The sequence below is a fragment of the Phyllobates terribilis genome, unplaced genomic scaffold (assembly GCF_046119375.1).
Source record: "Phyllobates terribilis strain yellow unplaced genomic scaffold, ASM4611937v1 Scaffold_3__8_contigs__length_932513732, whole genome shotgun sequence".
Lineage (NCBI taxonomy): Eukaryota > Metazoa > Chordata > Amphibia > Anura > Dendrobatidae > Phyllobates > Phyllobates terribilis.
In genome coordinates this window covers 97623901-97639512 of record NW_027362763.1, presented here as the reverse complement: position 1 = coordinate 97639512, position 15612 = coordinate 97623901, and the positions used below count along the sequence as shown (strand labels likewise).

Here is a 15612-nt window from a genome sequence, read left to right as displayed (position 1 = left end):
TTCCTATGCAGGGCCTAGCTCTAGGGATATACAGGGCTTATGTTTCCTGCTTGGCGATTGGTGTGGAACCAATATAGGGATGGTAGAGGAGGCAGGGTGTTATTTGATCTGCCTAAGGGTCTCCACTCCCCCTTTCCCTAGTGTCTGGGCTCCCTTCCCCTCATCCCTTCATGTTGCACTTAGTCTTTCCCACACTGTGCGTGACAGCAGGTTTAAAAATGAAAGATTTTTTTCATTTGTAAACCAACCTGAAGAAGGAGCCTCTGTGCTCTGAAAGCTTGCATATATATATTTTTTCTGGTTAGCCAATAAAGGTATCACTCCAAGATTACTTTTATCATTTGTAGAAATATGGAAAATTCAGAAGGGTTCACAAACTTCCAACCGCCACTGTGTGGTGTAAGTGATGTCTATGGGCAGTTTAAGGATGCATACTGCTACAACGCTGCAATGGCTCTTTGTTAGCTTTTATGTTCAGTAGGAATAATAATAGGATCAGAATTAGTGTACAAGAAGACATACTTAGCAAGCAGGGTGCCTGAGCGCTACTATGGGGTCTGCGCTGATAATGCTGAGTTCACCGTGCGCCTCTTACTGTAACTGCGTTGTGTCGGTGAACTTCCCGGACGGAAAGTTCCTAGTCTGTTATTCAGGAAGATGTTGTCTGGTTTACATCTTTGGTCTGACTGCCAGACTTATAAAACTGTAGTAAAACCAGGAGTGGTGTCCTCCTGATGATAGGAGCCAGAGGCGACGGAAAATGTGACACGTACAGTGATAGATATTGTAATGTCTTCCAATGTAAGCCTTGTAGTGAGTGAAACGTGATTCATCCCTCTCCTGTAAAAACAGTGCAGGGTAATGTATACTGTGCATCTTGATAAACTGCAGTGATGGCTGACAACCGCAAGCTATCAAATAATGCCCCCTACTGGGGAAAAATAACATTGCAATTTATACAAAGCGTGTTCTACTGTCATTAACTTATCTTACAATGTATGTCTGAGATTTAACTAATGAAAGCCTTGGAGCCATAGTAGTTATATTCTAGTACATAGTGACAGTATTATAGAAGTTACGGTATATTCTTGTACATAGGGGCAGTATTATAGTAGTTATATTCTTGTACATAGGGGGCAGTATTATAGTAGATATATTCTTGTACATAGGAGCAGTATTATAGTAGTTATATTCTTATACATAGGGCAGTATTATAGTAGTTATATTCTTGTACATAGGAGCAGTATTATAGTAGTTATATTCTAGTACATTGTGACAGTATTATAAAAGTTACGGTATAATCTTGTACATAGGGGGCAGTATTATAGTAGTTATATTCTTATACAGTGCCTACAAGTAGTATTCAACCCCCTGCAGATTTAGCTGGTTTGATAAGATGCAAATAAGTTAGAGCCTTCAAACTGCATTCGAGAGTAGGTTTTATGAACAGAAGCATAAATCTTACAAACCAAAAAGTTATGTTGCTCAGTTGAATTTTATTAAATTTTAAACATAAAAGTGTGGGTCAATTATTATTCAACCCCTATGTTTAATATTTTGTGGAATAACCCTTGTTTGCAATTACAGCTAATAATCGTCTTTTATAAGACCTGATCAGGCCGGCACAGGTCTGTGGAGTTATCTTGGCCCACTCCTCCATGCAGATCTTCTCCAAGTTATCTAGGTTCTTTGGGTGTCTCATGTGGACTTTATTCTTGAGCTCCTTCCACAAGTTTTCAATTAAGTTAAGGTCAGGAGACTGACTAGGCCACTCCAACACCTTGACTTTTTCCCTCTTGAACCAGGCCTTGGTTTTCTTGGCTGTGTGCTTTGGGTCGTTGTCTTGTTGGAAGATGAAATTACGACCCATCTTAAGATCCCTGATGGAGGAGCGGAGGTTCTTGGCCAAAATCTCCAGGTAGGCCGTGCTATCCATCTTCCCATGGATGCGGACCAGATGGCCAGGCCCCTTGGCTGAGAAACAGCCCCACAGCATGATGCTGCCACCACCATGCTTGACTGTAGGGATGGTATTCTTGGGGTCGTATGCAGTGCCATCCAGTCTCCAAACGTCACGTGTGTGGTTGGCACCAAAGATCTCGATCTTGGTCTCATCAGACCATAGAACCTTGAACCAGTCTGTCTCAGAGTCCTCCAAGTGATCATGAACAAACTGTAGACGAGCCTTGACATGACGCTTTGAAAGTAAAGGTACCATACAGGCTCGTCTGGAACGGAGACTATTGCGGTGGAGTACGTTACTTATGGTATTGACTGAAACCAATGTCCCCACTGCCATGAGATCTTCCCGGAGCTCCTTCCTTGTTGTCCTTGGGTTAGCCTTGACTCTTCGGACAAGCCTGGCCTCGGCACGGGAGGACACTTTCAAAGGCTGTCCAGGCCGTGGAAGGCTAACAGTAGTTCCATAAGCCTTCCACTTACGGATGATGCTCCCAACAGTGGAGACAGGTAGGCCCAACTCCTTGGAAAGGGTTTTGTACCCCTTGCCAGCCTTGTGACCCTCCACGATCTTGTCTCTGATGGCCTTGGAATGCTCCTTTGTCTTTCCCATGTTGACCATGTCTGAGTGCTGTTCACAAGTTTGGGGAGGGTCTTAAATAGTCAGAAAAGGCTGGCAAAAGAGATCTTTAATCCACACATGTGAAGCTCATTATTCTTGGTGCCTGAACTACTTCTTAATACTTTAGGGGGACCAAACAGAATTCTTGTGGTTTGAGGGGTTGAATAATAAATGACACTCTGAATTAACTTTTAACGTTTTAAAAAAAAAAAAAAAAAAAAAAATTTGCTGCAGTGCATTTCCCACTTCCAGGCTGATCTACAGTACAAATGTCACAATGCCAAGTTAATTCCGCATATGTCAACCAGCTAAATCTGCAGGGGGTTGAATACTACTTGTAGGCACTGTACATAGGAGCAGTATTATAGTAGTTATATTCTTGTACATAGGGGCAGTATTATAGTAGTTATATTCTTGTACATAGGGGCAGTATTATAGTAGTTATATCCTTGTACATAAGGGGCAGTATTATAGTAGTTATATTCTTGTACATAAGAGCAGTATTATAGTAGTTATATTCTTGTATATAGCAGTATTATAGTAGTTATATTCTTGTACATAGGATCAGTATTATAGTAGTTATATTCTTGTACATAGGGGCAGTATTATAGTAGTTATATTCCTGTACATAGGGGACAGTATTATAGTAGTTATATTCTTGTACATAGGAGCAGTATTATAGTAGTTATATTCTTGTACATAGGAGCGTATTATAGTAGTTATATTCTTGTACATAGGAGCAGTATTATAGTAGTTATATTCTTGTACATAGGGGCACTATTATAGTAGTTATATCCTTGTACATAGGGGGCAGTATTATAGTAGTTATATTCTTGTACATAGGGGGCAGTATTATAATAGTGATATTCTTGTACATAGGGGGCAGTATTATAGTAGTTATATTCTTATACATAGGAGCAGTATTATAGTAGTTATATTCTTGTACATAGGGCAGTATTATAGTAGTTATATTCTTGTACATAGGGGCAGTATTATAGTAGTTATATCCTTGTACATAGGGGGCAGTATTATAGTAGTTATATTCTTGTACATAAGAGCAGTATTATAGTAGTTATATTCTTGTATATAGCAGTATTATAGTAGTTATATTCTTGTACATAGGATCAGTATTATAGTAGTTATATTCTTGTACATAGGAGCAGTATTATAGTAGTTATATTCCTGTACATAGGGGACAGTATTATAGTAGTTATATTCTTGTACATAGGAGCAGTATTATAGTAGTTATATTCTTGTACATAGGAGCGTATTATAGTAGTTATATTCTTGTACATAGGAGCAGTATTATAGTAGTTATATTCTTGTACATAGGGGCACTATTATAGTAGTTATATCCTTGTACATAGGGGGCAGTATTATAGTAGTTATATTCTTGTACATAAGAGCAGTATTATAGTAGCTATATTCTTGTATATAGCAGTAGTATTATAGTAGTTATATTCTTGTACATAGGGGACAGTATTATAGTAGTTATATTCTTGTACATAGGAGCAGTATTATAGTAGTTATATTCCTGTACATAGGGGACAGTATTATAGTAGTTATATTCTTATACATAGGAGCAGTATTATAGTAGTTATATTCTTGTACATAGGGGCATTATTATAGTAGTTATATTCTTGTACATAGGGGCAGTATTATAGTAGTTATATCCTTGTACATAGGGGGCAGTATTATAGTAGTTATATTCTTGTACATAAGAGCAATATTATAGTAGTTATATTCTTGTATATAGCAGTAGTATTATAGTAGTTATATTCTTGTACATAGGAGCAGTAGTATTATAGTAGTTATATTCCTGTACATAGGGGACAGTATTATAGTAGTTATAGTCTTGTACATAGGAGCAGTATTATAGTAGTTATATTCTTGTACATAGGGGGCAGTATTATAATAGTTATATTCTTGTACATAGGGGCAGTATTATAGTAGTTATATTCTTGTACATAGGGGCAGTATTATAATAGTTATATTCTTGTATATAGCAGTAGTATTATAGTAGTTATATTCTTGTACATAGGAGCAGTATTATAGTAGTTATATTCCTGTACATAGGGGACAGTATTATAGTAGTTATATTCCTGTACATAGGAGCAGTATTATAGTAGTTATATTCTTGTACATAGGGGGCAGTATTATAATAGTTATATTCTTGTACATAGTAGCAGTATTATAGTAGCTATATTCTTGTACATAAGAGCAGTATTATAGTAGCTATATTCTTGTACATAGGAGCAGCAATATAGTTATATTCTTGTACATAGGAGCAGCAATATAGTTATATTCTTGTACATAGGGGGCAGTATTATAGTAGTTATATTCTTGTACATAGGGGGTAGTATTATAGTAGTTATATTCTTGTACATAGGGTGCAGTATTATAGTAGTTATATTCTTGTACATAGGAGCAGTATTATAGTAGTTATATTCTTGTACATAGGGGGCAGTATTATAGTAGTTATATTCTTGTACATAGGAGCCGTATTATAGTAGTTATATTCTTGTACATAGGGGCAGTATTATAGTAGTTATATTATTGTACAAAGGAGCAGTATTATAGTAGTTATATTCTTGTACATAGGAGCCAGTATTATAGTAGTTATATTCTTGTACATAGGGGACAGTATTATAGTAGTTATATTCTTGTACATAGGAGCAGTAATATAGTTATATTCTTGTACATAGGGGGCAGTATTATAGTAGTTATATTCTTGTATATAGGGGCAGTATTATAGTAGTTATATTCTTGTACATAGGGGCAGTATTATAGTAGTTATATTCCTGCACATAGGGTGCAGTATTATAGTAGTTATATCCTTGTACATAGGAGCAGTATTATAGTAGTTATATTCTTGTACATAGGGGGCAGTATTATAGTAGTTATATTCTTGTACATAGGAGCAGTATTATAGTAGTCATATTCTTGTACATAGTGGGCAGTATTATAGTAGTTATAATCTTGTACATAGGAGCAGTATTATAGTAGTCATATTCTTGTACATAGGGGGCAGTATTATAGTAGTTATATTCCTGTACATAGGCGGCAGTATTATAGTAGCTATATTCTTGTACATAGGGGCAGTATTATAGTAGTTATATTCTTGTACATAGGGGACAGTAATATAGTAGTTATATTCTTGTACATAGGAGCAGTATTATAGTAGTTATATTCCTGTACATAGGGGACAGTATTATAGTAGTTATATTCTTATACATAGGAGCAGTATTATAGTAGTTATATTCTTGTACATAGGGGCAGTATTATAGTAGTTATATTCTTGTACATAGGAGGCAGTATTATAGTAGCTATATTCTTGTACATAGGGGCAGTATTATAGTAGTTATATCCTTGTACATAGGGGGCAGTATTATAGTAGTTATATTCTTGTACATAAGAGCAGTATTATAGTAGTTATATTCTTGTATATAGCAGTAGTATTATAGTAGTTATATTCTTGTACATAGGAGCAGTAGTATTATAGTAGTTATATTCCTGTACATAGTGGACAGTATTATAGTAGTTATAGTCTTGAACATAGGAGCAGTATTATAGTAGTTATATTCTTGTACATAGGGGGCAGTATTATAATAGTTATATTCTTGTACATAGGGGCAGTATTATAGTAGTTATATTCTTGTACATAGGAGGCAGTATTATAGTAGCTATATTCTTGTACATAGGGGCAGTATTATAGTAGTTATATCCTTGTACATAGGGGGCAGTATTATAGTAGTTATATTCTTGTACATAAGAGCAGTATTATAGTAGTTATATTCTTGTATATAGCAGTAGTATTATAGTAGTTATATTCTTGTACATAGGAGCAGTAGTATTATAGTAGTTATATTCCTGTACATAGTGGACAGTATTATAGTAGTTATAGTCTTGAACATAGGAGCAGTATTATAGTAGTTATATTCTTGTACATAGGGGGCAGTATTATAATAGTTATATTCTTGTACATAGGGGCAGTATTATAGTAGTTATATTCTTGTACATAGGGGCAGTATTATAATAGTTATATTCTTGTACATAGGGGCAGTATTATAGTAGTTATATTCTTGTACATAGGAGCAGTATTATAGTAGTTATATTCTTGTATATAGCAGTAGTATTATAGTAGTTATATTCTTGTACATAGGAGCAGTATTATAGTAGTTATATTCCTGTACATAGGGGACAGTATTATAGTAGTTATATTCCTGTACATAGGAGCAGTATTATAGTAGTTATATTCTTGTACATAGGGGGCAGTATTATAATAGTTATATTCTTGTACATAGTAGCAGTATTATAGTAGCTATATTCTTGTACATAAGAGCAGTATTATAGTAGCTATATTCTTGTACATAGGAGCAGCAATATAGTTATATTCTTGTACATAGGAGCAGCAATATAGTTATATTCTTGTACATAGGGGGCAGTATTATAGTAGTTATATTCTTGTACATAGGGGGTAGTATTATAGTAGTTATATTCTTGTACATAGGGTGCAGTATTATAGTAGTTATATTCTTGTACATAGGAGCAGTATTATAGTAGTTATATTCTTGTACATAGGGGGCAGTATTATAGTAGTTATATTCTTGTACATAGGAGCCGTATTATAGTAGTTATATTCTTGTACATAGGGGCAGTATTATAGTAGTTATATTATTGTACAAAGGAGCAGTATTATAGTAGTTATATTCTTGTACATAGGAGCCAGTATTATAGTAGTTATATTCTTGTACATAGGGGACAGTATTATAGTAGTTATATTCTTGTACATAGGAGCAGTAATATAGTTATATTCTTGTACATAGGGGGCAGTATTATAGTAGTTATATTCTTGTATATAGGGGCAGTATTATAGTAGTTATATTCCTGCACATAGGGTGCAGTATTATAGTAGTTATATCCTTGTACATAGGAGCAGTATTATAGTAGTTATATTCTTGTACATAGGGGGCAGTATTATAGTAGTTATATTCTTGTACATAGGAGCAGTATTATAGTAGTCATATTCTTGTACATAGTGGGCAGTATTATAGTAGTTATAATCTTGTACATAGGAGCAGTATTATAGTAGTCATATTCTTGTACATAGGGGGCAGTATTATAGTAGTTATATTCCTGTACATAGGCGGCAGTATTATAGTAGTTATATTCTTGTACATAGGGGCAGTATTATAGTAGTTATATTCTTGTACATAGGAGCAGTATTATAGTAGTTATATTCTTGTACATAGGGGGCAGTATTATAGTAGTTATATTCTTGTACATAGGGGGCAGTATTATAGTAGTTATATTCTTGTACATAGAGGGCAGTATTATAGTAGTTATATCCAGGGCTATGGAGTCAGAGTCGGAGCCCATTTTGGTGGAGTCGGAGTCGGTATAAAATGGATCAACTCTGACTCCTAAAGTATATAATAAATTGGGTACAGTAGTTCAATGCAGTTTGTGGGGAATATATATTCATAAGAATTTGGGAAAGTTATGAAATGTCCTATAAATGTCTGTCCTATTCCTGATCTAAGGGTCTAGACTTTTAGCTGAGATGAATCTGTGCTACTGTAAATTTATCACTTAAACATGAGCCGTGTATGAGGGAGTCGGAGTCGTGGAGTCGGTGTTATGGAAATTGAGGAGTCTGAGTCGGAGGTTTGGCTTACCACCCCCACAGCCCTGGTTATATCCTTGTACAAAAGGGAAGTATTATAGTAGTTATATACGAGTTGTACATAGAATATGGGACAACACCGGGCCACATGCTGCTCGTGCTAATGTGAGCAGCTTGTGTGGTCTAAATGCTCTACTATGGTCGGCAGCGTCTTTGTACTTGCCTTCCATCTGGCAGATCCAGGACATCATTGGTCAGCAGTAGAAAAAGGAGCTGCCAGCAGCAGATCTTGATGATTTGCCCAGGTGTATTCAGTGGCAAAACATTCCTCAGACGACCATTAATAACCTCACTGATAACAGCCGAGGCTATAAGTGCCAGGATTTCTGCACGTGGCTCATACTCCATAATGAATAAATCAAGATGTTTTGAAAAAAAAATTTCCATTTTTGAACCATTAACATGTCTATCCATCCTGTGATTTTCATAATTTCACAACTTTTCCTTTTGGTGTTAAAATTTTAATGTTGAAGAGTGTATATATTGACACAAAAATTCTTAAATTGTTTTTTTTCCTTTTTGCATTGACGTTGTCAGGTATGCTGCAAAATGGGAAGAAGTTTGACTCATCCAGAGACAGAAACAAGCCTTTCAAATTTCGGTTAGGACGGCAGGAAGTGATTAAAGGATGGGATGACGGTATTGCACAGGTACGCTACATCCTGCAGATCCTCAATTCCACCTGTAACTTGGCAGATGGTGTAAAATCTAGTAATAAACATGGACAAAAATGGTGCTGATCTGGGAGGGAGAGGGGGAGGTGACACTTTTTAATTTTTTTGCTAAAGTTTTTTACAAAATTTTTGAGACCACAAAACGATGATTTTTCCTATGTCCCACACTTCGGTCAGTGACTATATTGGCCAGTAGCCCGATGCACAATAAGGGGTTGAATTACTAATTATTGAGGGAGCCATTCTGCCCCACAGGCCTCAAGTCCCCAAGCATAGGGAATGCTGAACTCCATTCATTGATGTCCTGTTATCTAGAGACGGACATGGCTGCGTCGCTCGCCTTGGGCTTTCATGTGTCACAATTATTCTTGGAGTTTGCTGAGCTTTGAGAAGACGGTAATTTGTCCTGTATATATAGCGATGGCTGCGCGCCTCCTGCCCCCAATGTGACACCAATATAAATGATGCTGCTATTTTTACATCATCGCATAAAATATGTTACGTCCTGCCTATGTGTATTTTCATCTTGGCCTCATTATAGCCTGGACGTCTCCCGATAATATAAGAAGCCTATGATTCATGAGTGACTGGCGGCTAAGCTGCTTTTTATAGAAAGGCAAACACATTTCTTCAGATCAAGTATAGCTGGTGGGAAAGAATTGCCTAAATTGGCTAATTGTTCCCATGGTGTGACGAGCGTTCTTTTTATTCTAAGCATATTTTTGTATGTCATGAGAACTATTCAAACCCCGAAAGCCATGTACTATTACATGGTGCAGGTAAGATCTGTGCCAGCACTAACATTTATGAGTGCTTGCTGTATTGTACAGCCAACGCCTTGCCCTAGCAGAAGGGATCCAGGAGAACTCATACGCCTGCTTGCAGTTTAACCCCTTAGATGCTGGTTTCAATGCTGATTGCAACAGCTAAGCGGTTGGACAAAGGCAGGGCCTAAAAGGCAGCCTGTTAGAATTACAGTAATAGACATAATACACTGCAATACAGAATTATTGCATTGCAATATATGAGTGATCAGATATAATATAATAAGTGAGTGATCAGAGGAATCGAGGAATCAGTCCTCTAAATAAATCAAAAATAAAAGTACAAATAAAATTCAAGATTTAAAGGCAAAGATTACTTTTTAGGGGGACTTATCATTCTAAAAAATAAAGGGAGGACAATTTGTGCACAAATAAAAAAACAGTAAGAAAAAAAAACTGGTGTAAAACAATTACACTTTTTTTTTTTAAATGATTTCATGCCAGCTCTGTCAATTAAAAAAAACAATTACTTTACTCACATTTACACCAGAAAATGGCTTAAATTAGATCAGGAAAATACTCCGGTGTCTGGAATACATTTTCTGAGCACCTGCAAAATACGCCAAAATATTTAAGAGATGTGCACTTCTTAATCAATTTAGTGCATCTTACTCCAGTCATTGTGAATTTACCCCTATAGTGTTTTTATTGTTCAAAAGCAGAAAAACCTAAAAAAAAAACAAAAAAAAAACACATGCATTTATTATTATCGTAAGGCTATGTTCACATAAATGTATTTTCAGTCCGTGAAAAAAAAGTCACAGCACTAGAAACAATTTTATTCCATTGAGCTGTTCAGATGACTATTTTTGTTTTTGTACAGACTGAATATCCACTTAAAAAAAATCACATTGTGCACTAGTCTTACTTCTTCAACTCTATGGGTGTTTAAAAAATATTGGATCCCATAGACATCATCTATATCGCATATGATATTTGCAGATACATTGCCATTATTAACCTAGGAAACTGAATTTGTTCTTGTAAATTTTCATATCGAATGTCATACGGATGACAATGCAGATGAAAAATCATCTGTTTTTTCCTGGACGAAAGTCGGACAGTTTTTTAATATACTTGTGTGAACTTAGCTTAATGGGAACAATCTATAAAAATAAGTTACATCACACGGTGAGTACTGTAAAAATGGACCACAAAAGCAGAGCAGTTTTCATTTCCTGCTCTTGAAATGTGGTGAGTTGCAATGGGCAACAATTACAGTGGTGCTTGAAAGTTTGTGAACTTGTCAAGAATTTTCTATATTTCTCCAAATTGTCTCTTCAGAGAGGAAGAGGACTAGAACTCTAGTGCTATCTATAGGAAGTAGCAAGCCTAAAAGTCAATATCCACTCTCTACTGTGCCTTGTCATATGATTTAGGATTAAAGCCAAAACCAAAATCTCAATTTGCAAAGATTTTTGTTTTGGCTTTAATCCTAAATCATGTGACAAGGCACAGTAGAGAGTGGATATTGACTTTTAGGCTTGCTACTTCCTATAGATAGTGCTAGATTTCTAGTCCTCTTCCTCTTTGAAGAGACAATTTGCATATTTCCCAGAGGAGCATTGCTGCTTAGAAGTCTCCTCTTCTCATCATGTCAAGCTTGACATGTCACTCTCCGCAAGCAGAAACGTTACCTCTTGGATCCCGATATGCCTTCATAAATTTGACCTAAAACTACATTTCATTTTCCCACAAGTCCTAAAGGTAGATGAAGAGAACCAAATCAAAAAATTGAGTAAAAAAATATTAGACTTCGTCAATTTTTAAAGGCGGAAAATCATCCAATATCACAAGTCTGTGAGTGGCAAAAGTATGTGAACCTTTAGGATTAGCAGATAATTTGAAGGTGAAATTAGAGTTTTGGGTTTGTCAATAAATGGGATGACAATCAGGTGTGAGTGAGCGACCTGTTCTAGGGCGCATTTAGACGTTCTTACAAATTGGTTGAGGATCAAACCGCATGGCAAGGATAGGCCGCTGGTCTCCCGACTCAAGTGTGAGAGCTTCATATATTTCTATGAAGCTGTCACACTTGAGTCAGGAGGCCCATAGTCAGTCTATGCATGGCGGTCCTATCTTTGACCAATTTGAATGGACGTCTGAATGCCCCCTTACTTAAAGTACAGGAATCTATCAAAATCTGATCTTCACAACACATTTGTGAAAGTATATAATGGAACAAATGAAGGAGATTTCTGAGGAACTTAGAAGTATAGTTGTTGATGCTCATCAGACTGGAAAAGGTTACAAAACCATCTCTAAAAGGTTTTGACTCCACCAATCCACAGTCAGTCAGAGTGCATAAATGGAAGAAATTCAAGACCATTATTACCCTCAAAGGATTATTATAGTCTGTGAGGTCACAAAGGAACCCAAGGTATCCTCTAAGCAACTAAAGGCCTCTCACACATAAGCCAATGTTACTGTTCATGAGTCCACTTTCAGGAGGACACTAAACGACAATGGTGTACATGGCAGGATTACAAGGAGAAAGCCAAAAAGATAATTTCTGTCTGTCTACAGTTTGCTAAAAATCACCTGGAGAGGCCAGAAATATATTAGAACAATATTTTCTGGACAAATGAGACCAAAATAGAGTTTTTAGTTTAAATGAGAAGAGTAATGTTTGGAGGAAGAAAAACACTGCATGACAGTATACAAACCTCATACCATCTGTGAAACTCGGTTATGGTAGTATCATGGTTTGGGAATGTTTTGCTGCATCCGGGCCAGGACTGCTGTCATCATTGATGGAACAATGAATTCTGAATTTTATCAGCAAATTCTAAAGTGAAATGTCAGGACATCTGTCCATGAGTTAAATCTCAGGAGAACATGGATCATATAGTAAAAAATTACTCAAAGCCCAGAAGTCGTTCTATAAAACGAATGGATAAAGAAGAATAAAGGTAACGTTTTGTAATGGCCAAGTCACAGTCCTGACCATAATCCTAAAGAAATGTTGTGGAAGAACCTGAAGCGAGCAGTCCTGGAGAAAACCATCAACATAATCAAGTTAAAGTTATTTAGTAAGGTGGAATGGGCTAAAATTGGTCCAAGCCGATGTGAAGGACTAATGAACAATTATCAGAAATGTTTGGATGCAGTAATTGCACTAGGAGGTCACATAGCTACTGAAATGAAAGGTTCACATACTTTTTTCCACTCATAGACATGAGACATTGGACCATTATTCCCATTTAAAAAATGAGGATAATATAAAAATATATAAAATTACAAAGTCTAATATTTTCTATTCATTTTTTTGATTTGGTTCTCTTTATTGACTTTTAGGACTTGTGTACGAGTATATATAATATAATATAATATGATGTAGTTTTAAGGCAAATTTATGCTGAAATCTGAAAAATTCTGAAGGGTTCACAAACTTTCAGGCACCACTGTTGAATCTGCTTCAATTATTTCTCCTGTACAGACTGAATTTTTCCTTGTCTTTCCCATTTTTCAGATGAGTTTGGGTCAACGAGCAAAATTGACCTGCACACCGGATGTTGCGTACGGAGCCACTGGACACCCCGGAGTCATCCCGCCCAACGCTACCTTGCTTTTTGATGTGGAGCTTTTGAAAATTGAGTGAACGTATACGAGGGCAGGCTGAAAAAAAGATCTCCAAAACCATTATCCACCTCTTCCTTTAACTGACCACCTCCACCACCACCACCATCCTCACTGCTGGAGAAGTCAACAAGCTTAAATAGGGCAACTTCAGTAGAAAGGGGCCACACAAGTCTTCACATTAAACCATGGCCAAAGCAGACTGCATTGGCTTTCTTTGCAGTCTTTTCTGGCATTATTATGACAGGACTACGAAATCTATGGTCTTCTAAAGTAGGTCAATCTTAGCAGGCTCTTACCAAGGTCATTGAGATATGAAGGACTCATTGATCTCCCATTACATCTTTCATCTAGATCAATGATGCTCAGATAATCAGCTCATACTCGAGATATACGAAGACCTTCCAAATCACATACATTCCTCAAAGTTACGGCCCACAACTGTTTACTGTTGAGAAAGCATCCATAGTGTTGTGATCTTTTGGTGGCGACATTCATTGGCCCTTTATAAGGCCGGAATGAACTTTCATCCCAAATTGCATAAAATATGAATGTATCTCGTGTGGCCGGTTTGAAGCCAGAACTGACAGCCATCTGCAGCTGATCGTTAAACTCATCCTATTCTTTGGCAGCTGAAAAAGGCAGTCCCGAAAAAAAATTGAAGATCAAATGGCATCAAGAAGTGTAGTTGGGTAGAAAAAAAAAAGTCTTCAAAAATATATTATTTTGTTTTTATAGAATTTATCGTACTTTAATTGTATTACTAAATATTAGAATTGGTGCGAAACGTGTCACACGACCCAGTCCATCGGCTATGACAGTAATCTGACTGCCAGACGGGAGCCGTGAGAACCGCCTCAAGAATGACTGCATTTGCAGCTCTTTTTTTGACCCACCGTGACGTCATCTTGGCGGAACGACGCATATGTGACCGCACCAGCTCATCTAACCAAGAGAAGAACCACGATTGCCGTCAAGTAAGAGTCTCAAGGCTAAAGTCCTGCGGTCAGAGATTAATGTCATGGCCAATGGACCCGGTCATGCAAATCGATTCGCATAAACTTTACTTAGCATAGTATTTAATTTATAGATTTTTTTTATTTTTTTTACAGTATGGCCAATTTGCTTAAAAATCTCCCTGTCCAGTTAAATTGCAAATGTTTTTTTTTTCGCATGTAATTTTTTAAACTTTTTATTAAGAAATTTTAATACGGCATTGAAGACTAAAAAAAAATGTACCATAGCTCCAAACAAAAATTTGCCAAAAGGGACTGCCTCTTTGAAGGGACTTAGGGAAAACTACCTGTTATGATTAAATATTTTTTTTTATATACAGACTATATATATATATATATATATATATATATATATATATACATTCATCACAGTATCTTCCCAGATCTTGGCCTCAGCCCAGAAGTAAAAAAAAAAATAAAAGTAAAAAAAAAAAATGAAAGGAAATTTAAAAAAAAATACACAAAAAAATTACGAATCCGCTCCTGAAGACGGTGGGGCGGCCATTGCTGTTATTGTCATTTTATTTTCTTAAGTGGTGTCTGTGTTTTTTTGTCTTGAAGTTTAAAAACTTTATGGATTTCTAAGAAGACAAGGAAAGAGAGAAAAGAAAAAAAACTACTAAAACCACAAACAAGTCTGCTGTTTTGGCTATAACACTCTCTAAGTTGTACATTTTGTTAAGCATCTCCTTCCAGTGGGGTAAATGTTTTTTTTATTTTTTTTATTTTGCAATTAGGTTTTTATTAGGAGTTGTCATTATGTGTGCTGAGTCAATCATCATGAAAAGACACCAAACTAGCCAGGGCTCCTGTTATTTTGGTACGCAAATCCGCACCCAAAACTTCAGTTCATTCTGTCCTCGTACCAAAATTACACAAAAAGGATATTTTCCAAAAAAAAACCTGCGCCACTCCTTATTGGGTTGTGTTTGGTATTCCAGATCAATGATGTTGGTTTTGGGAGAAAAGTTTTTTTTTTTTTGGTTTGTTTTTTTTTAAGATCCAAAAATGTTCCATCGGTTGGAAGCTATTATAATAAGAGACCCCAATTTTCTGTATGAGGGAAAATTTTTGGCCACGTAAGTGTGTCTTCTAGGTGTGATTAAAGGATCGGGTAGGACACAAGGGAACCCCCAGACTTTCCATGTGCTAGAACTAATATCGCAACTTCACTTCTCAGGGTTCAGTGATTAAAAACTTCTGCTCAACCATGAACATTGGCTCAACAAACAAAATGACTCCCTAAAAAGTG

At 36.3% G+C, this 15612-nt stretch overlaps 1 protein-coding gene across 1 annotated transcript in view; it reads left to right on the top strand.

Moving 5' to 3' along the window:
* Positions 1–14723, top strand: part of FKBP1B (FKBP prolyl isomerase 1B) — an 84484-nt gene extending 69761 nt beyond the window's left edge. Inside the window, exons 3-4 of the mRNA XM_073674083.1 lie at positions 8805–8917; positions 13238–14723. Coding sequence (XP_073530184.1) covers positions 8805–8917; positions 13238–13366 — 242 coding nt within the window. The 3' untranslated portion in view covers positions 13367–14723. The remainder of the gene's footprint in view (positions 1–8804; positions 8918–13237) is intronic.
* The last annotated feature ends 889 nt before the right edge of the window (positions 14724–15612 follow it).